A 23290-nucleotide genomic window follows, 5' to 3' on the forward strand; every position below is an offset into this window, starting at 1 on the left:
CTTTTTCTTTTTTTTTTTCAACATTTTTCAACATGTTTTTTTCTGAAGTTATTTATTGGCTGCACTAAAATTAATTTGAAATGAAAAAGTAATTAACATTTGGGGAAAGACATTTTTAAAAGGGGGGCAAAGAAGACTTGGTATAGAAATACTGCAAAATAAAAGGTTTCACTTAATGTTTTCTGTCTGTAATCATGTTTTTTGCGTTTATTTTTAAAGGCTCGGAGAAAAAGCGGGAGAAGCTGTCGTCTTCAGTCCGAGCCGTTCGCAAAGGCATGGAGAGTAAGGAGACGCTTTTATTTTGATAGATTTAAGACTGTAATGTAGTGGGGTCGCATGGAGAGTAAGGAGACGCTTTTATTTTGATAGATTTAAGACTGTAATGTAGTGGGGTCGCATGGAGAGTAAGGAGACGCTTTTATTGTGATAGATTTCACACTGTACTGTAATGGGAAACAGTCAGCATCCTGATCTCAACAGTTTCAAATTTTTCAATGCAATTTAAATGAAATGTGGTAAAATCAGCGGAGGGAGAAATGCGGAGAGTCGGCAAATGATTCTGATCACATTAACAGTTTTTAATTTTAATATTTTTACTGCAGTTTAAATTAAATGGGGTCAAATGGAGATTAAGGAGATGCTTTTATTTTGATAGACTGAACACTGTAATGTAATGGGGAAAAGTTAGCAAACGATCCTGCTCATGTGAACACTTATACATTTTTATATTTTTAATGTAATTTAAATGAAATTTGAAAGAAAAACAACTCTTACAGAATGAACAGTTTTAAATTTTTATATTTCTAAATTTCTAATATTTCTCGAAATTGGGTAAAATGGAGAGTCAGCAAATGACTCTTTCCACATGAATAGTTAATTTTTTTTAAATAATTTTTTGATGAAAATTCAATTTAATTGGTAGGGAAGCGTATTAGGGCCATTGTAGGTGAAATTGTTTGTTTTTACTGCAGCTGGGGTGAGAGGGTAGTTTTCTGGGAGAAAAAAATTAAAGTCTAATCTCAGAATATTACCCCCCCTAACCCTGGCTGTGGTCTCCTACACTGGCCCTAATACTTTTCTGTAAAAAGGATGCGGCTGGTGTTTTTTAATACATTGCAAATAGGATTTGTTGATGGTAAGAAATGCATTAAAAACACCAGCCTCATCCTTTAATATAGATAAAGATTTTGTCTTTTTTTCAGATCAGACCAGTAAACTGCGTTACATCCTGCGAGACGCCCGCTTCTTTTTAATCAAGAGCAACAACCATGAGAACGTCTCATTGGCTAAAGCAAAGGTACGATGAATATACATATTACAATATACAGTATGTGTACTGTGAACTAATTTGAGTAGTTATGATGGGTGTTGATTTTTTTCTCCCCATTTTTTCCCTCTTCCTATCTTTTTAATAGGTTATACTAGAATTATTTTATGTAGATTCATGTGTGTGATTTAACTGTGACATCAGCAGATGTAAAAATTCTCCTGGTGGCTAAATCTGGCATATTTACATTTGGTTTTTATGCACTGTCCCTATTTAATAAATATGTTTTTCTTTTCAACTATATTTAGTCTTGTAGTTGCTTTTTTTTTCATTTTACATTTTTATAAAGTTAAATTAGTTCAATGAAATTTTAACAAAATTCATTTTCAATTTGTGAATTAAAGTTTTACATTTTTATTTTTTAACTGTAATTAGGGGCCGGGCAGCTCTGCTGGTCCCTCTTTGTATTTGCCAATGTTATTATTCTTCTTCCTACAAGGAAGTCTGCCTTCCCATGCATGAAAATAAACCAAACCTTGCACATAGGTCCAGTCCCATGCCAAACTTACTCAACTGGCTTTGGGGGTCAACAGTCCTGATGGTGGCGCTACAGCAACCGTCTAAAGTTTAAAACTTTGAGAATTCATAACAAATCAGTCGTCCGGCTTTGCAACTTTCACCAAAATGTAGAAATGTTCAGATGCTTCGAGCTGCAGGAATTATGAAGTCCATCACTCTGTTTTTCTCCTCCCACATTTTTTGCTCAATTGACACCAAACTTGCTGCACAGCATCTTCAGACTGTCCTCCACAAACCATCCAGCCAGATTTTTGAATTATCACAAATTGAGCCCACAGTGCATCAAAATGTTTTACTGTAAACAGCTACTGCACATTCTCACTAAATAAATCTCTAATGTTCATGAAGATAAATGACAAAATCTTGCTGTCATGGTAGATGAAGTGTGTAAAATTTCAGAATTTTATCTCAAAAACTGAATTTTTGACAGTATTTTGAATTCTGCCCTCATGTAAACTATTGCAGTCAATGGAAATAGACCATCTTTAAACATCAGTTTTTGGCTTATGGAGCAATCAATCTTTGTAAAAAAAAAAAAAAATTACAGACATCTCTATGTTGTCTAGATGAAGTATGCAAAGTCTCAGAATTTTGTCTTGAATACTGAATATTTGACACTAGTTTGAAATCTGCCTGTAAATGCATGGCCAGCTGTTCTCCTGCAGCCTGGTGGTTGGCTAAGTCACAGTGTGAAGCCTCTGATGATCCCACTTCTCAGGTAGATCAACATGATCAAGGCTTGGTGGCAAAGGTTGTGAGTTCGAACCTTGGGTGCTGCAATGAACATGCTTATGTCTACTTAGGCATTGTGCTGTGTGGATTAGAGACACATCATTTCAAAGATTTTTAATTTAAGAAGTTTTAAATAATTATTTATCTTCCTATTTTTCATCCTCCTCCTCAAAATGCCCGGCCTCACCGCTATAATTTTTGTTTAGGTTTTATTTAGGTTGTCTGGTCCTCCTGTTAGACTTACAGCTGCTGTTTTTTAATACATTAAAAAAAAAAATGTGTGTATATATCAGTTTTTTTATAAGCATTTCAATTTTGAAATTACATTTATTATATTATTTATTATATATTAAATTATATACATGTTTATATATAAGTGCATCTGGTCCTCGTTCTTAGTCTTGCAGCTTTATTTAAAAAAAAATAATAATTATAAAACAGTTTTTTAGGGCGTCTGGTCCTTGCTCTTAGTCTTGCAGCTGCTGTTAATTTATAAAAAAAAAAAATACTATTTATTTAGGGTGTGTGGTCCACTCCTCTCTGTATTCTTAACCTCTCTTAGTCTTACAGCTGCCATTTGTTATGAAATAAATACATTTTTTAAAATGGATTGGGTTTTTTCAGGGCGTGTGGTCCACGCTGCCGGTGAACGAGAAGAAGCTGAACGCAGCGTTCCGCTCGGCCCGCAGTGTCGTCCTCATCTTCTCTGTGCGAGAGAGCGGCAAATTCCAAGGTAACACCAAAAAATATTGTATATTACAACTGCTTTATAAATGTCTCATTTTTATTAATTGTTTTTTGTTAGTTTTGTTTAGTTTTTATGCCTCCGCACCGGCGACAGCCATGGCTGGAGGCATTATGTTTTCGGGTTGTCCGTCCGTCCGTCTGTCCGTCCCATTCTCGTGAACGCGATATCTCAGGAACGCCTTTTTGTTTTTCCCACATCTGACACAAACGTCCACTTGGACTCAAGGATGAACTGGTTAGAATTTGGTGGTCAAAAGTCAAGGTCACTGTGACCTCACAAAAGACATTTTTGTCCATAACTGAAGAATTCATACGCTAATTATGACAAAATGTCACACAAATGTCTAATAGGATAAAATGATGAAGTGATGGCATTTTATATCCAAAAGTTCAAAGGTCAACTTCACTGTGACATCATAATGTTTTGCTTACCACTGTAGCTGAGGAAACGATCTTGGGTCATTTTACAAAAACGGTGGAAGTGCTGTCACTTACTTTTGCAGACACCAAAATCCTTTAAGTTGACCTAATAATCACATTAATTATATATGTTTAGTAAATAAAGACTGTCCTTGCAATGATAAAACAAAGTTTATTGGCGGAAGCATACAACCGCGAGGCGGTTATTTCTAGTTTGTTTTTAAAATTTGCTTTACTGAAATTATTTTGTATTGTTATATTTTATTATTCAATGTTTTCTGTATTTTCTGATTTTCATTGTATCTTAATTTCAAGTTTATGTATATGAGAGCAGCAAATTCCAAGGTCAACACCGAAAAAACAAAAGATTGTGCACAATTTCTTCAGAAATTTCTCTATTCTATTTTTTATTTGTATCTTTTGTTTTTTATATTTTCTGATTTTCATTTAATTTTGTGTTCATTTTATTTTTGAATTTTAAATGTATAGATGTTTACATTTATATTTTGTGATTTTTATTTTCTGAATGTTATTTATTAAATTTGCGAGATCGGCAAATTCCAAGGTGACACCGAAAAACACCAAAAAAAATAAGATTCGGCTCCGTCAGCATCACAATTTACAGATTTGTGAAATTAGTTTGTAAAGGTTCTGATATTGTTTTTCACACCTCCAAGTACATTAGCCATGTTGCTAACGCTAGCTACACTAGCTAATGCTAACGCTAGCAGCCAGAAACAAACAAATGATCCATTGTCCGTTTGATAATCTAAACAAAGAACAGGTTTTCTTGCAGTGGCCTTTCTAAAAATGAGCAGTGGTGAAAGTATATTGTGTTTTGATCAAGGAGTTGATAAGCAGACAGATGGTTTGTTATTTTTTTTTATAATAAAAGTTTATTGAATCTTTTAAACATATAGTGTAAAGATATACATACACACACATTTGAAAGAACATAGTTTAAAACAGAGGAGAAAAAAGAAGAGAAAGAAAAAAAAAAGAAAGAAAAGGAAGATAAAAGAAAGAAATAAAATTACAAAAGAAAAAAAAAAAAGATGGTTTGTTCTGTTGCACGGAGCTAGGCTCTAATGGAAAGAGATCCGGTTGTCTTTGCGACAGCGGCTCAAACAACAACAATACCACTTGGAAACACTAGGGGGGGAACGGGGGGAAAGTTGAAAAGTTGTCTGTATCCACTTTAAATAATTTTCTTTAATAATTACATTTTAGAACAATTTTCTGTATTTTTGTCTTTTATTTTTATCTTGCATTTTATATTGATTTAAATTTTCTTATATTTTATTTTTACATTAGTATGTTGTTTTTTTTTCTTATTATTTTTAATGGTTTTTATTTTGTCTGTTTTCAATGTGTATTTTATAATTGTTCTCTTTTTAAAAAAAAATTTTTATTTTGTCTGTTTTTTGTTCTTATTAGGGGTTCATGCCAGCAGGGCAGAACCCCTATTGTTTTTGTACTGGTACTTTATTATTATTATTATTATTATTATTACGGGTTTTCTCCACGGCCATCAATTTCCTGTGAGATGGTACATGCTATAGCCATGAAACTTTGCACCATGGTCTAGTATGGCTTCACGTCATCATCAGTGCTATAATCAAAGATCAAAAATAAAAGGTGATATATCATCCACACCATTTGTCCAATTTACAGGAAACTTGGTACACATGTCCAGCTGACCATACTCTACAACTTTGCCATAAGGACCCTCAAGGTCACCCAGAAAGTTTTTGAGATATTTGGAATTTTTTGGAAAACACATTTTTAACATCTCCTCCCACCGTTTGACCAATTAGCAAAATTGGTTAGCAGCATCTATTGACCAAGCTCTTTAAATTGTCTTAGCAGATTTTTTATATCTACTTTTGTTTTGAAGATATTAACTCTTAAATTTGCGTGGCCTGTATGTCTACTTTTTTATGTGTAAAAGTATTTTTTTCTTTCTTTTTTCGGCACAGGTTTTGCCCGTCTGTCGTCAGAGTCGCACCACGGTGGCTCCCCCATCCACTGGGTTTTACCGGCTGGCATGAATGCCAAGATGCTGGGCGGTGTCTTCAAGATCGACTGGCTCTGCAGGTAAACAAAAACCTACCAAAAAATTAGCAAAACTCTACCGAAAAAGTCCTGAAAAACTAACAAAAAATGTCCTGAATAAAAAAAACTAAAAACTTAATAAAAATAAATAAATAAATAAAAAAAAATGTAAAATGAAAAAAAACAGCAGCTACAAGACAGGATCCTAAACAAATATATACATACAAATTTTTTTTTTAATATTAGCAATGGCAGAACAAAGTACTGGTAAGGTAATAAAAATAGTGCAGAAAAGATATATGGCAATATAAAATACATAATGTCTAGACTGGCATTTGTAGTTTTTAAAGAGGGGGGAATCCTAGGATGTGGGAATTCTAAGTGTTTATGGTGATTTTGGTACTTGGAGATGTGAAGTAATCACAGTAAAAAAATTGAATCATGTTACTCTGCCGTTTCCCCAGAGTCACCAACTATAAAACACGCCCCTTGTACAAGCTAGTCAGATTTTGCTCCAGTGTCTATGTAGATACTGGACTATCTGAAATCGACCAATCAGCGCTAAGAGGAGGGTGGGCCTTCCAGAATGATCAGCCAATCAGAGCAGTAGCTCATTAGCATAAGAAGCTGCTTATGTAAAACAACCTATTTTCTCGTAGGAGGGAAACAAACACTGGGAAGTGAATAGCTAAAGATATAACTAAACGATTTTTACTGAAAAAAATGTAACATGTATTTTATATAAAATTGGAAAGAGCAAATTATATCCCTCCTTTAAGTTGGAATATGTAGTTTTTGAAGGATTTTAATTGCAACATAGGGTAGTATATTGTAGTATAGTACACTTATACAGTAAAGTATAAAAAAATACAAATCCACTACAAATCTACAAAGCCCGGTTGCAAAACTTAAGGTTACTTGCATAACCCAGGTCCTCTGAGTAGTGAGATGTCTTACTGTGGGATTCACTCCCTCACGTATCTTCAGAAGCATTTATTCTACTACGCCAGCCCTGAGTAGCTGGCAGTCGTGACACATGCGTCAGGCCCCTCCTCCTATACATATATGTATATCTGTGTATATATATGTGTGTGTATATATATATATACAGTATATGTGTGTGTGTATATGTATATCACTATGCTTCACTAACAAATCACTAACAAATGCAACCGTTGCTGCTCCGGGGAGCAGAAGGGCCCAGATTGGAAAGCAACAAGATCCACAAGGCAGCATGGGTTAATTACTTTAGGGACAAAAGCAGGGTTAGGCCGCAAGGTCACCCTCAAAGCCAACAATAAAGCCGTTGTTGTTTAACGGCTTCATATCTATCTACCTGCTCAATTGGCTCAAATGGGAGGCTTACCAGAGCCTCTAATACAACTGCCAAATCCCACAAAGCAGAAATGGGTTTGGAGACAGGAAGCAACCTCTGTGCCCTTCTCATAAACCGGCAGGTAAGGGGATGCTGACCCCCAGTCTTGCCCCCAAAGCCAACACTGTAATATTGGAGAAGGCTCTCCCAGGCTGTCCCTCCAGCGGCGGGGTAGACCGCTAAGACGCCGTCTACTTCCCCCTTGCCTGCTGACTGGATGTCGGAACCGGTCGGCTAGCCTGTGTAGCAGCAGGGTTGAAGGGCTTCTTGGACCAGGCGCCTTTAGCATCGGGGCCGCTGGGAGGCACCTCAGCAGGGACCTGGACCTTAAGGCGTTTGGGGATGTGGAAGAGGGGTTGGGCCCGGAGACCACCTGGGTGAAGGTCTGTCTGGGTGACAACTGTGCTGTGGGCTGGCCTTCCATGTGAGACAGAGCTGCAATGTCTCATCCTCTTTCTTCTTCGCCTCACACCGCTTCTGCATGGAGGCAAGTGCGGAGCTGAAGATCCCTTCGGAGAAAACAGGAACATCCAAGATGTCCTACTTCTCCGTGTCAGACAGGATGGTCAGGTTGAGCCACCTGGCTCAACACCATCATCGCCATGGACTTCCTGTCGCCTGGACAGCGCAGCGCTGCACCCAGAGACAGATGTCTGTTACCGTGGGGATCTCGTCCCACACGGCTGCATCAGGCTTGTCAGACATGTCATCACATAACTCACCTTCATATGCAGTGAGCATTAAGGTGACATTAAGCGCCCTCACCGCCACAGCAGCCGCCTTAAACACCCTCTCAGTCATGGTGGACTGGAACAGGTCTGCTTTTGACAGCAGAGAGGGTAACCTGGATGATGCAGCCGACGGCTTCGGCTGGAGGTGAGTTCTAGCGGTGGCAGACGGGCCATGGCATGTTTCTCCAGCCCCTCAGAATCCAGAGAAGACACCCCTTGGATGGGGGGGAGTATGGGTTCTCCTTCCAGGAGGAGGACACCACCTCCAGGAGCTCTGGAAAAACTGGAAGAAGCTCCCTAGCAGCCCACTTAGCGTGGGGCAATTTCTTCCCCTCATAGCAAGACCAGGGGGCCTCCACTGCGACAGCGCGTTTGCACACGTTGTGCATGTTCACGCTGAGAGTGGGAAGGGGTGATGTTCCCTCCCTCACTCCCTTAGCAGCCGACATGTCAAGGGGATTGCCACTGACAGTTTCAGAGATCTGTTGTCACAATGTCAGGGGAAGGAAAGAGGAGTCATTGTTGGACACAAGAAACTCCTCTCCAACTGACCCTTCCTCCTCAAAATCCAGCAGGATTCGTGCCTCAGCCATCGAGTCTGAAACATCTAGCACTAAGCCTCAGCGTTGGTTAACTGGGTTAGGGGTTTCCCTATCACTCACACCGAGCTGGTGATCCTCGGTGGCGGTAGTGAGAAGAGGATCCCTCTCCGAGAGACTAGCCTGGCGAGCTAGCCTACGACAGACGCTCTTCGCTGTAAACCGGCGTAGTGTCCGCATGAGCCGGGAGAATGAAACGATGCCCGGACTAGGGCTGGGCGATATATCGATATTATATCGATATTGTGATATGAGACTAGATATCGTCTTAGATTTTGGATATCGTAATATCGTGATATGGCATAATTGTTGTCTTTTCCTGGTTTTAAAGGCTGCATCACAGTAAAGTGATGTCATTTTCTGAACTGACCAGACTGTTCTAAAACAGGGAAGGAAACCCTGTCTTTGCATTTTATTTTGATCACAGTCTTGTTTTAATAAAAGTGCTTGTGACATCTCACATGTGGCTTTGACTTACAACTGAACATTTAGCCTACTTCGTAGAAAATACCGAGATATATATCGTGTATCGCTATTCAGCCTAAAAATACCGAGATATGATTTTTTGTCCATATTGCCCAGCCCTAGCCCGGACATGTTCCAGCCCGAGGTAAGCAGAGCAGACCTGGTGTGTGTCTTTGCTTGAGATTTTATTCTCACACTTGCAGAGATGAGCGGTGGCATTTTCTTCCCCCGTGCTGTGGGGAAGCTTTGCAGCTGTCGCCATGTAGCCGGTGTGCTAAACAGGTGGCTAGTTATCTGGTGTGATAAGAGCCAAGCAAGCCCAGGTGGAGCGAAGAGGACAAGGTAGGCTAGACTTAGTGTATCGAGCTGGAGCTAGCTTAGTGGTAGAAGCCAGGAGAAGGTACTACTATGAGGGGAACAATGCTACTGTTTGGAGACAGACTAGAGTGCAATTCTAATCTCTCTAAACGCCTTACCTATGGAGAAGCGAAGCGAAACCTGGAAGCAGCTCCAGAAAACCAGCGTTCGGTGATGTCCGCTCCGATCTATGAACAGTTAAGCTAGTTAGCCGTAGCAACAGGCGAGAGATAAACTTCTGAAGCGAGAAGAGGTGATTGAATGACGAGTGACGCAGCGTCAGTCCTATATAAAGGGAGGAGGGTCCGGACACACGTCATGACTGCCAGCCGTTCAGGGCTGGCGGAGTGGAATAAATGCTTCTGAGAATACGCGAGGGAGCGTATCCCATAGTGAGACATCGAAACTAATGTTATGAATGAGAACTACAAATACCACATAAAAACTACAAATCCAACTAATACACTACAGATCAGTGACAAAAAAATACAAAACTAGTTCAAAACTACAAAGTTCCACTCAAAACTACAAATCTCAGTTATAAAAAACTAAGCAAAACCTCTGGAAAAAAAAAAAAAAAACATGCATGCAAAGCATTTATCCCAACCAGCATCAACTTTTCCCTTTAAGTCCCTTTAAGGAAAGTGGGTTCACTCGGTTCCATCTTGGTAATAAGACGAGACTTTTATCTGTTTGAATGGGGACTTGTCTGTATCTCAAATTCTGACATGCATACAATCATCTGCATTACATATTTACGCTGCTGGATTGTGAACATCATGGAGCGTTCAAAATTTGTTTAGAAGGACACTGTTGTCTCAGAAAAACTAGGGCTTTTCGATTCCAGAAATTTTGAATCGACTCCGATTCCAGGTATTGGAAATAGAGTCAATTCCAGGCAAAATTTGTCTTGATTCTCGATTCCAAAAATGACAACATAGGGGATGCAAGCAGATCTTGTACAATAAACAGTGAAATATTAATTGCTTGCATCATTTTTGTTGTAAGCCAGTCTTTTGTCACAAATATGACATGTTACTTACTCACTTTTACTAAAATACTGCCACACTGTGTGTGGTGTAGAATTAGTCATTTTCTCAATAGTGAGCATCTAATCTCTCCCACACAAAGGCGTCAGTTTCGCTGACAACACGTTTTACGTTGTCGGAGCTGCCATATTTAGCATTATAGATTTTCCCTTTCAAAGTATTTTATTCAAAAAAATGTTTGAATTTGAGTCAATGATGTCACCAATTTTTGTCACCAGTTTTTTTTTTTTTTTTTTTTTCCTTTTAGGCGGGAGTTACCCTTCACCAAGACGGCGCACCTCTCCAACCCATGGAACGAGCACAAGCCCGTCAAGATCGGACGCGACGGACAAGTAAACAAAATGAATAATATCTCAATATTCAAAACAATATCCTTGTATATTCCTTGTGTATTTGCACATACAAGGAAATAAAATTAAATCACTATAAGACAATATAAACCAATAAAAACAGTGATATAAAAAAAAACATCAACAAATTTTAAAATGTTTTGTATATTTCTTTTAGTTTTTTTAAAATTGTACTATTTCTATACTGTCTGTACTATATTTGTTCTATTTTAGTTTTATCTTTTAATACTTTTCCTAAAGTAATTTCAGCAATTAATCGGTATCAAATCCAGCATCAAGATTCTCCCAGAACTTTCTTACCCAAATTGTTTCCTCTTCTTCTTCCTCTTCAGGAGATCCAGCCGGATGTGGGTGCCCAGCTCTGTGCCCTCTTCCCATTGGATGAGAGCGTGGACACGTACCAGGTGGTGCGCAAGGTCCGCCGAAAGCGTCGGACGCCATCGGAGCCGCGGCCACGCGGCCGGCCGCCACACCGCGACCCGGGAAGGTTAGCGCACAGCCGGCCCACTACTTCTTCTTCTACTACTACTTCTTCTTCTACTGCTGCTCCTGCAACTGACGCTCGGACCACAGTACCACCTGCTGGATGAGGGAGACGCCGGCGAAGCGTTTTTCTCGGCTGACGCTAGCTAAAAAAAATACGCTAGCATTTGTTTCTCCTCTTGTTTCTGGAGTTTGGAGTTTTCACGCGAATTCAGGGGAAATAAAAGAAAAATCAGGGTGTTTGTTAGCTTTTAAACGTACAAGATAGCTAATTTTCCAAGTAAAACACAAAAGTTTTCCTTGTTGCTAGCTAGAAGTTTGAATTTGAAGTTTTCTTGTTAAATTTGTCGCTAAAAAAGCTTTTTCTTTGCAGGAGTTTCGCTGGGAAGTTCAATAAGTCCTCGTTTTTTTTTTGTTGTGGTTTTTTGGGACTGGTTTGTCAGTTTAAATAAAAAAGGAGGAAGATGGCAGTTCCAAAAAAAAAGAAAAAGGAAAGGAAAAGTCGCTGCTTTTGCCCGGACGAGCCTCTCTCGCTGGACTTTTTGAGTTTGGGGAGGGGGAAGAGGGAGGGGGGGGTCAAGCTAGAGGTGCAATGAGTGGCCAAAAAAAGAGAGAGAGAAGGACGAGTGGAAAAAAGAGAGAGAGAGCGAGGGACTATCCATCTATACATCCCCAAATTCTCGGTCGGTTCCGGGTTTTGGATACGGTTGGACTGTCTTACGCAGTTGGCACATCCTGTTTGCTGTGGTGGTGGGGGGGAGTTGGTGAGGAGCAGGGGGCTTGGCTTATGGACTCTTGGGAAGGAAAGATGGTTGGGGGTGGGTTATTGGGGGGGGGGGGGAGGGGGGGCTGTTTTCTTGATCTGTTTAAGGTAAAACAAAAAGAAAGAATGGACTTGCAAAAAAAAAAATTCCCTTACATCTTTGAACTGAAAATTTGCTGTTTGCCCCTAAACACCTCACCCCCCCACCACCACTACTCCTCTATTGAATGAACTGAATAACCCCTTTACCCCCCCCTCCACACACACACACCCCTTTTAAAAAAACTGAAAAAGTTGAGTTTTACGCCAACGACGACGAACTGAGATTTTCAAAAAAGTGGCCGGTTTTCTCTATGAACTGATGATAATGTGTGTGTGTGGTGGTGGTGATGGGGGGGGTTGTAACTGAGGAGGAGGTGAGGGAATGCCCTCCCTTCTTTTCCCGAAATGGACTGAGCAGAAAGAGGAAAAAAAAGGAAAATGGGGAGAAGTGTCGTTCAGAAACGACCAAAAAAAAACCAAAAAAAAAAACCTACCTACCGCAGTTTGTTTCTGTAAAAAGACTGATGATTGGTGGGGAGGAGGGGGACGGGGCAGGGTCTGTTTGATTGACGGGACTGCATCATCATCATCATCACCTCCCCCACCCCCCTCCTCCCTCCCTTTGTTATAATTTGTCAAAGAAAGGGAAAAAAAAGCCTTAAGATGGACTTTGATGAGGATGATACGATGATACGAACTGTTTTTTTTTCTAACGCACAAAAAAAATGTTTTGGTCACAAAAATCCCCCCCTACTGGAGAGCGGTATGTTGCCACTTTAATAGGCTTCTTATTTGAATTTTCTATTGAAGTTGTGTTAAGTTTTGTTTGACAATTTCCAGGATTAAGCTAGCGGGAAGTTGTGAAAACCGTTCTTTTATAGGGTTGATTTTGTTAAAAAATACAAAAAATGTAGGGTGTTAAGTACAGAAAAACATTTATTAAATGTAGTTTTTGAAATGTTATTGGAAATCCTAAAAATGTTGGTCGCCGATTTGTTTTGTAAAATCTAATAAATAGAGTAGATATACAGAATATTAAATATATTACATATGTGAGTATTTTCCGTAAAAATCGGCAGTTAAGGACAGAAATACAGGTTTAACATTAAGGGTTATCCTTGAAAACGACTTTTAGAATATTTTCGGTAAAAATTTGGTTTCAAGAAGTCTAACATAATTATACTACATTAAGTTTTTAAAACGTAATGGGAAACATTGAAAATGCCGGTCGCAGATCCATTTTGCTAGGTTTTTCCCTTCAAAATTGTCAGTTTTGGACAGAAATACAAGTTTAACATATAGGGAAATCTTTGAAAATGACGGTGGCAGATCCATTTTTTTTTTTTTTTTTAGTATGTGTTTGTGTAAGTATTTCGTATCAATATATAGAAGCATTTCCCATAGAAATGAGGTTTTAAGAAAGTTACGGACATAAATACAAGTTTATTATAATGGGAAATCTATTTTTTAGAATATGTGTAACGTACGTGGTAAAGAGGGGTTTAAATTGTTCGAAGTGCGAAGTTCTCTTAAGGTTTTCATGCATAAAATTTCAGGATATGGAACTTAAGTTTGGCAGAATTTGGGAAAACAAAAAAATGGCGGGAAAAAACTGATTGACAATATTAAAAAAAACATAGCTGCGGGAAAATGCGTAGATCCTGGAATTTGAAACCAGACAAATCTAACAAATACTGTTTGTCTTAGATGTAAGAATTGTCAGAAATGCTAACCGTGACAATTTCCTGTTGTGTATTGGAGTTGCAAACCCCCAAAGTTCGGGGTATTTTGGTTTGTATTTGTGTCTTATTTGTACACCTGTTTACGTAGGCGTCGACCTGAGGAATACGACATCCACGGCAGGAAGCGGCCCCGCGTGGAATACCCACCAGAATTCAACCAGCGACCAGGTCAATATCGGGATTTGGAGCTTTTAGTTTGGAATTTTTATTTTGTTTGGATGGACACCAGAATTCACTATTTTTTAACATTTTCAGTTGGTATTTAGAATACGATAAGACCGCAAAAGTGGTTCTAAAATTTGCAGCAGGTGTCCCAATGGCGTTGAAAATCCTGCAAAGTGCCTGGAAAGGTTGTAAAATTGAGAAAAGGCATTTTTCCACTTTCAAGGAGTTTCCAGGTCGCGTAATTTGCACCAGGGGTTCAAATGGCCTTGAAAATCCTGGAAAGGTTGTGCATTTTTTAAAAACGCATAAGGACTTTCCACGTCACGTGTTTTATTTTATATGGTTGGTTAGTCCCCAGAATTTCCGGAACTTTTATTTCAACAATACCATTTCTGTGTAAGTTATTTCTTAGGAAGAAACCAGAGTTAAGAAAATATATATATACGAAGAAAAGAAAAAAAAATTGGCACTTAAGATTTTTTTTGTTAAGGTTTCGTGAATACGGGCCCTGGTCAATATCGGAATTTGGAACTTTTTGTGTTTTTTTTAGTTTATATTATTTTCTTGATTAGACCCCAGAATATACAAAAATTTGTCACCTAACTTGATTTACAATAGATAAGAAAGCCATAAGTGGGTCGCTTATTTGCAGCAGGGGTCCCAATGGCCTTGAAACTTTGTGAAAGTGAGAAAAATCACTTTTCAAAACCTTTTCAGACCTTTCAAGGACTTTCCAGGTCGTGTATGGGATGTTTTTTTATTTTGTTGATTAGACCCCAGAATTTACAATATTTTACCACCAAAGTAAGTGAAAAGAACAAATTTGAGAAGTATTTTTTTCAAGAATACCATTTATTAAGTTTTTTCTTAAGAAGTATAAGAAAGTTAAAACATAAGAACTGTTTTGAAGAGTATTTTTTGTATTCTTTTTTTCCTTGAAAAAGGAAAAGTCCAGGGCCTCATTTATCAACATTGTGTAGAAAAGGTTCTAAATTCTCTTACGAATAAAATTTAGAATGTGCTGAAGTACAAAAAAATCGGTATTTATCAAGCGTGCGTACGCACACCTGTAAGGAACCTGCCTTGATAAATACACACGTTCTAAACCACCATGATGCTCGTGCACAGCCGCTCATTAACATAAATTTACGCCCCCAATTGGCCATATATGGTGACAACCTTCCCTTTAAATGCAGCAGGAAATGTCACTGATATCTCTTCTGTGCTGAACACGGCTCAGACAAAGAACGCAGGAGGAAGAATTTACAGATGTAGACATTGAATTATTAAAATTATTAAAAATTAGTAACTGAGGTTGTGGCACCACAAAGTACTTTCTGGAACTCGATGGTAGATTGATAAACAAGCAGAAACATCCAGCCTGTCAGCAGGTGTGAGCGTTGGCATGAAACAGTTTTATCAGCAGAGCAGTGGCAGAAAAAAAAAAAGTTTTGACCTGAATACAAAATAATTGTCGTCGACAACAAGGACATTGCTGCAACAGGCAGAGAACAGACTGAGACCGGCCTGTCCCATGTGGACCGGACACTCCGGACACAGGATTGTGATAGATAATTTTCATTTGAATATATTTCTCTCAGCCTGCAGGTCCTCCCTGAAGGAGAAGGTGGAGGAATTTTATAGTAATAATTATGAAAATGCCTGTTCATTCGATTGTCTGTTCCTGTTGTTCTTGGTGGTCTTTCATTTTCAACCGCTTGGTGCTGTGTAAGCAGGTCAGAGCTGTGCTTAAATTTACACACGTTCTCAAGCATAAGTACAAATTGATAAATCCGACTCTTTGCTTAGAAATGGTCGTACACATGGTTTACACACATATTTGTATTTAACGCACTCTTGATAAATGAGGGCCCTGGAATTCGGTGTATTTAGTTGATTTAACCAGTATCATGTCTTACTCAAACACATGGCAATCTGGAGTCCTTGAATTTAATCCAAAAACACCTTGAAAGTCCTTGAAAAGTCCTGGAATTTGATGTAATTAGTTGATTTAACCACTCTAACATGACAACTTGGAGTCCTTGAATTGTCCCAAAACAAGATCTTGAAAGTTTTTAGATTTTTTGGTCCCCGTAGAGGAATTTGTCTTAAACACAAGTTCATAAATAGTTTTCTTAAAGACAAAGTTGGTCTTTAGATTGGATTTATAGTTATTAATAAATAATAAAGTAATGAATCTAAAGCTAAAAACAATGTTGCCGAAGAAGTTGGCAGAGTTTTTGTTTGTCACTTGTGTCTTTTTCTTTTTTTCTTTGGTTAGATATTTTAGGATTATTTAAATTCAGTCTCAAAATTTGGTTGGATATAAAAATCAACATTTTTAGATTTAGTTTGCAGATTGTTTTCTGTACTTCTGTTTTTAGTTTTAGTTACTTTTTGTATGTGTGTTTTTCCTGAAGTTTTGAATATGTATTTAAATTATGTATTTATATTAGTAATTACTGTTATTAATTATTCAAATTATATATATTTTTTTTAAATTATTTGTTACATTGTATATTTTTTCTTTATAAATTTAAATTATTTAAATTGTGTTTTTTTTTCTGTAGAAATAACGTTTTAAAAAAGTATTGTGAAAGAAGAAAATTCAAGCTAGTCGAAAATCGCTGTCAACCACGAATGTAGAGGTTGTGTGAATGTGGCTCAGCCAATCAGAGGCGAGGGGTTTTTCTTCTATCCGTTTCCTAACCGCGTTGTTCATGTGTGTAAATTTTTTTGTCATTTTTTTCCCACAGGTTTCATCCAAGATCTTCGTAACCAGCCTGTAGACAGGTAAAAGATTGCTAGCGCTCTGCTAGCTCTTCGTAGTTTCACGAAACTACAAAGGAAATTGAAACAATTGCGACCTTTCATACAAAAGTGGGTTCACTATATTAACTTATACAAGAAATTCAATAATTTACACAAACTTTGTAAAAGAAGTTTGATAAACTGGGAACTTTATTTTTTCTAACAAGCACCAGTCCTGTGCAGACCCATGGTGCGTCTTCAATTCTGTGCACTGAAGCACTGCGACAGTTAAATGACCTAATTCCACTAACGTTACTTAAATACCACAAGTATTATATAAAGTTTGTAGGGCAGCGAATACGAGTTACTGTCTGCAAATCCTGTGGAATGTTAAGTTTCACTTTTGTTTTCACACCAGGAGACTCTGGATTGAGTTCAATGCTGCTGGTCTGCTGTCTGTGCATCTCCACATGACAGACATGACGTGATGCGACATCAGACGCATTAGAGATCGATTTAGATCCATTTCTATACACTGACCAACTTTAGATTTTTTGCCTCTGTATGGGAAACACTGCATTTCACAGTCAAAAACGGCCTCTAGAGGCCATCTCACTAAGCGTTACCTGACTGACTGACCTGAGTTTGCCTCATGATGCCCTCGGCTGCACCGTGGGAAAAAGACATAACTAAAACATTTTCCATGAAATTCAGTAAATTACAAAAATCTTTCTACAAGAAAGAGGGTTCAGGGAATGTGTTAAATTATGAGAACTTTTTTTTATCGCAAGTTAAATGTATATTACTATGATCAAATTTGGTACAATTTTTCTTTTTCTTTTCTGTCGTTTAACAGGCGATTCTCTGGCGTCCGAAGAGATGTTTTCCTGAATGGGGTGAGTGGAACGTGAGCGTGTGCGTTGGCATGCTAGCATGTTAGTGTAGCTTTTTCTACACTCTTTGTCACTCTCTCTCTCTCTCTTTTCTTTGTATTTTCAGTCCTATAACGACTATATGAGGGACTACCATCATGGTGTTGGCCCCCCTGCGCCTTGGCAAGCTTTGGTACGATCTGATTTTTATTTATCAGTTACACTTTTTTGGTAGGTACACACTGATATGATGAACTGGAACAATATACAACGTAAGGAGGAATATACAACTTAAGGAATCTTTACAAGCAGAAAACATACACTTTTTTCATGTTTTTAAATTAATAAAAATGAATTTAAAAAGTAGATATTTTTTTTTATTAATTTAATTTTAATTCATTTTATTGTTTTCCTACTGATTAATTTGTATTAGCGGTTCAAGCACGTAGTATTGAATCACTATTGTTTACCGTGAGATGGTACATGCTAGAAACAAATTTGGCACAGTGATTGTAAATGCATGCCAAATCCTTGTCAAAGAAAAATTCTTAAAATCGCCTTGAAGGGGTGCTATAGTTAAAGGTGAAACTATAGGCCTTTACAAGGCCATAACTCCCACATCGTAAGTCTCTTTGACACAAAACTTGGTACACATGGTCTCCTGAGTGTGCTCTACAGATTTGCCAATCGGACCACCATGGTCCGCCGATATAGATTTTTTGTTAATTTGCATACTTTGAAAAACAGTTTTTTCATGGTACATGGTTAAAGGGCCTTAAGATACACGTTGTAACCATTTCCCAGAAAAATCTGACAACCAATATCGCCTCCATGAGCAAATCAAATTCTCAATGGCCGTGGCCTGTCCATATCCCAAAGACTATTGGTGCAATCAACACAAAACATTTGGTACACATGTTCTAGGTCCACATACTAGTCAAATTCTGAAAGTTGGTTATGATTGGTGAGAGTGGGCGTGGCCTATGATGTAATAACCATGTAATAGCTTTTAAATCAAAGTGCATTTGCAAAATCAGTACCAAACTTGACTGCGTTCTCTGGAAAGGCATTTCAAACGTGTAGCAAATTTCATGCAAATCGTCCAAAAGGAGGCGCTGTAGTGACATTTTGAAATTTAAAAAGGCTTTATCTCACAGAATCTCAGTCCGATTTACACCAAACGTGGTAAAATGTTTCACTGTGGAGGTGCCCTTCAAAATGGAGCTGAAATTGGTCTAAAATGCCATGTGTGCCTGAACCACGCAAACACCGCTTGTGGCTACATTTTAGTTTAACAATTATATTTGTATAATTTATTCAAATTTGATATTGATATTGATATTTGATTTTACAATTTCCCATTTGGCAGATGCTTTTATCCAAAGCGACATACACATGAGATTTTAATACAACACAAGCAAGGATCTAGTCAGGAGAGAACAACGAGAGTAAGAGCCATGAAGCTACGAGGCAGAGCATAGAGTGCATAGAGGCAGATAAAGAGTTTTTTTGTTGTTTTTTGGATTACACAGTCCATCAGGTGAGAAGGTGTTCACTGAAGAGCTGGGTCTTTAGCCTTTTCTTAAAGATTGAGAGGGACTCTGCGGATAGAATGGAGTTTGGTAACTCGTTCCACCACCGAGGAACCACAGAAGAAGAGTCTGGATAGAGACTTAGGGCCTTGTTGTGGTGGCAGACAAGGAACCACAGAAGAAGAGTCTGGATAGAGACTTAGGGCCTTGTTGTGGTGGCAGCACCAGGCGCCGCTCCTTGGCAGAGCGTAGGGAGCGTAGACCTGAATGAGGAGTTCCGGTCGGTCGGAGCCGTTTTGGTTGCTGCTTTGTTGGCGAGCATCAAGGACTGGGAGATGGGAAAATTACAATTACAATTTCCCATTTGGCAGACGCTTTTATCCAAAGCCCTGTTAGCTGGAGGCAGACTGAGCTGGTCAGGCTCAGAGATCTGATCACTGATGGTAGAATCCTTATCAGTAAAGAAGGAGGCGAAGAGGTCAGCAGTGAGCAGAGTTGAGGGTGGAGGTGGTGGAGGGTTGAGGAGTGAGTTAAAAGCTGAAAATAATTTTTGAGCGTCCTTGGCCCTGCTGATTTTCTCCTGATAATAACTGATCTTGGCACTTTTTAGATGGGAGGAGAATACTGATAGGAGAGACTGATAGTCAGTGAGGTCAGTGGGATCTCTGGATTTGCGCCATTTCCTCTCAGCTGCTCTGAGCCCGTTGCTCTCTGATGACTCCGGTGAGCCATGGACTGGGGGGGGGGGGGGGTGTTGTTATGAGCAGATTTGGATGAGAGTGGGCAGAGATTGTCTAGAGAGACGGCTAGTGAGGAGCAGAGTGTGTCTGTAGCCTCATTGACATGGAGTGAGGAGAACTCTTTATGAGGGGGCATGGTAGCCGAGACCTCATCGGAGAGCCGAGCCGGTGTGAGGGACCGGAGGTTCCGTCTGAAGGAGACCATTTGCGGCGGAACGTGAGGATGTTCCGGCAAGGAAACCATGAATTGAATAAAGAAGTGGTCTGACAGATGTAAGGGGTGACAGTCAGATTTGCCCTGGAGCAGCTGAGTCACAATCAGATCGAGTGTATCGCCCGCCTTGTGTGTGGGAGCGGTGGAGACCAGTTTGAGGTCAAATGAGGACAGAAGTGAAAGGAAGTCAGCCGCTTGGGGTTTGTCCAGATGGATATTCATGTCCCCCATGACAATCAGTGGGGGGCCATCTTCAGGAGTGGCTGAGAGTAGCATGTCCAGTTCAACTACAAAGTGCCCCATTAGCCCTTGTGGGTGATATATGATAACCACAAATAGTTTGACAGGAGCATGATTGTAAACACTTACTGACCGACTGCTATCTCCTATGTCCTAGATCTGAGCTTGTTCTGCTTTGGAGCTCAGTTCAATCTCTCTTTTTAAGAGTTTAGTGAAAATCCCGCCCTTTTCAGATTTCCACAACAAAGCAACAGATAGAGGGCGTGACCCACGTCAGCTGACCCGCCTATCCAAACTCAGAGAGTGAAACCAGGAAGTACTCAGCCACAACAAAGCCTGACAACAGCCCAAGTCCAAATCTAACCCAGAAACAAAGATTCAAAACACTTAGTGACCGACTGCTATCTTCTATGTCCTAGAGCTGAGCTTTTTCTGCTTTTTTAAAATTTTATGGAATTATTCAAATTTGATACTGATTTTATGTTAAAAAAAAAAGTTTCTGACTGCCTTTTATAAGCAAAAAGATAAATACAAATGTCAGCTTTCAGTTTAACAATTTTGTCTTTTTAAAATAATTTTAATTGGTTTTATGCAAAAAAATGTTTCCGACCTTTACAGGCAAAACATAAATAACACAAATTTTTCAGTTTAAGAATTTTCTTAATTTATTTTTTAATTGTATTTAATATTAAAAAAATTAATTTGTTTTCTGACCTTCACAAGCAAAAAGACAAAAATACAAATGTTTTTGTTCTTTTTCTCATTTTTAGATGTTTTTTTAAAATAAATTGTAAAACTAGATAAAATTGTTAAAGTTTCATCTATTTTATAACTTGATTTTATTCAAAAGAATTGGTGGCCGACCTTTGCAAGCAAAATCACACGTCTGATTTTTGTCATTTATTTCATTTTTAAATTAAAACAATTCAAATCGGCCCATTTTTTTCCTCAGTTCAACGTTATCTCTCTTTTAAGTTTAATTGGTTTCATAAAAAAAAAAAAATCAAATGTCTGTTGTTCTCCTCCTCCTTCCCTCCCCCCAGGCGCCGTACCCGGGCGTGGAGCAGCCGCCCCACCACCACCCGCCCTACTACCATCACCACCACCACCACCACCCGCCGCCCCCCCCACAGGCCGGCGGCCACCACCCGCCCTACCACCACCACCACCACCAGCAGCACCCGCACCACCCGCTGCCCCCGCCACACGATGCCGCCGCCGCACGCTTCCGTGACAAACGAGCCACCCGCTCCTTCGCCTCAAGCCCGGTGCGTTCAGATTCAGGAACATAGACTTCCATGCTTTTTATAATTCCTAATAACTCATAGAATTTACATGTCATCGTTATGAGCTTACGGATGGTCGATCAATATGCCATAGTGAATATTTAGAAACTTTAATGGATTTTGTACTGTACACAAAGACGTGGCCTAGACGTATAATATTTTGATTCTACGCCTTCAGTTCATGAGTTACGGACCAAAATGTAAAGTGGGTTGTTATGGCGCCACCATCAGGTCGATTGTTGTAATTACTTGCACTACATGCTTGGACCCATATAAATGTCTATCGATCAGCCAATGAGAATTAAGAGACACCCTTTACCTACTTTGATTGGCAGCCCCCCTCATTATTATACAGACCAACAAGTACAGCAATAAATATAGAAAGTAATAATATAATAGCGGAAATAAAGACAGATGTACATATATAAATTATTATAATGCAAAAATTAATGTAGAAATTGAGTGAAATAATTTGGAAATTTAAGTACTTATGTAGTGTTATTTGGTTATTTTTGTACACATTTTTTTTTAACCATATCATTTTTGTACACATTAATTTTCAAATACAGTAGGTTTATAGATATATATACAGTATATAGTTATGAATGGGAATTATTGTTTTATTTTATAAAATCAATATTTAATATATGAAAACATACATACATTTATTTAATTTTTGTTTTCAAAAATCTCAAGTTTCAATGGGAAAATATGACATTAAAATGTATTTTTTAATTTACTTGCACTTTCATTTAAATGTAGCATTCATTATTTTTATTTTTCACTTTGGCTCATCTGATCCTCCATTAGTGTGAAGCTGCAGATTTAACGAAAAAAAAAGTGTGAAGGTGGAAAAAGTTTTAAATTTTGGATTATTTCAAAGCTTTATTTTTACTTTAAAACGTAAACATTTTTCACATTCAAACCTTTTTTCACAAAAAAAAATATTTTCATGTTCACAATTTTTTTCACAGTTCGAATTTTTTACTTTCAAATCTTCTTTCCACTCAGTGAACGTCTCACTGTCTTTCACGTTTTTCTTTTGCAAATTTTTCACATTCAAACAAATCATTTCTCACTTTAAATACAATTTCTCTTTTTTCACACTTCAAAACAGTCACAAATGTAATTCCACAACAAAACCCTCCCTAACTTCTTTTTTTCTTCTTCCTTTTCTTCTCCCTCTGTCTCTCTCTCATGCAGCATGACTACGATATGCGTGTGGACGACTTCCTGCGGCGCACGCAGGCGGTGGTGAGCAGCCGGCGGGAACGCGACCGCCAGCGAGAGAGAGAGCGAGGCACGCCACGTGACGGACGGAGAGAGAGAGAGAGAGAGCGAGGGAGGGAGAGAGAGAGGGAGAGAGAGAGGGAGAAGGAGAGGGGGAGGTACCGGAGGTGAAAGGTGGTGGAGTCAGATTCCTGGGATGATGTAACAGCGGTTTCCTTTTTTCTGTAAAATGTAATCAGAGGAAAATGTAACAAAACAAAAACAGATGTCGAGCTTGGGGGGGGGGGCTTTTATTTTGAAAATCCCACTTGTTTTAATTTTCTGCTGTTATGTTTACAAAATAAAAAAACAGAAATGAAATTAATTTTGGTCAATTTTTGCTTTGTGTCACAAACACAGAACGAGAAACTTGGTTTTCGCAGGCCTTGGAAATACTTGAAAGTTTGTGAAAATTATTGAAAAAATCACTTAAAGGAATAGTTCACCTGAAAATGATCATTATCT

The 23290-nt window shown here is 38.6% G+C and overlaps 1 protein-coding gene across 1 annotated transcript in view; it reads left to right on the forward strand.

Annotated features, from left to right (window-relative positions):
• Positions 1-23084, forward strand: part of ythdc1 (YTH N6-methyladenosine RNA binding protein C1) — a 30437-nt gene extending 7353 nt beyond the window's left edge. Inside the window, 12 exon segments of the mRNA XM_071527521.1 lie at positions 133-273; positions 1203-1297; positions 3203-3311; positions 5725-5842; positions 10624-10708; positions 11059-11213; positions 13845-13924; positions 16678-16711; positions 17502-17568; positions 17672-17737; positions 21314-21511; positions 22760-23084. Coding sequence (XP_071383622.1) covers positions 133-273; positions 1203-1297; positions 3203-3311; positions 5725-5842; positions 10624-10708; positions 11059-11213; positions 13845-13924; positions 16678-16711; positions 17502-17568; positions 17672-17737; positions 21314-21511; positions 22760-22957 — 1346 coding nt within the window. The 3' untranslated portion in view covers positions 22958-23084.
• Positions 23085-23290: the final 206 nt, after the last annotated feature.

This window comes from Centroberyx affinis, unplaced genomic scaffold, assembly GCF_046629955.1.
Source record: "Centroberyx affinis isolate AG114_WGS23_722 - 3 ecotype Tasmania unplaced genomic scaffold, CSIRO-AGI_Caff_v1 ptg001543l_1, whole genome shotgun sequence".
In the NCBI taxonomy this organism is placed as follows: Eukaryota; Metazoa; Chordata; class Actinopteri; order Beryciformes; family Berycidae; genus Centroberyx; species Centroberyx affinis.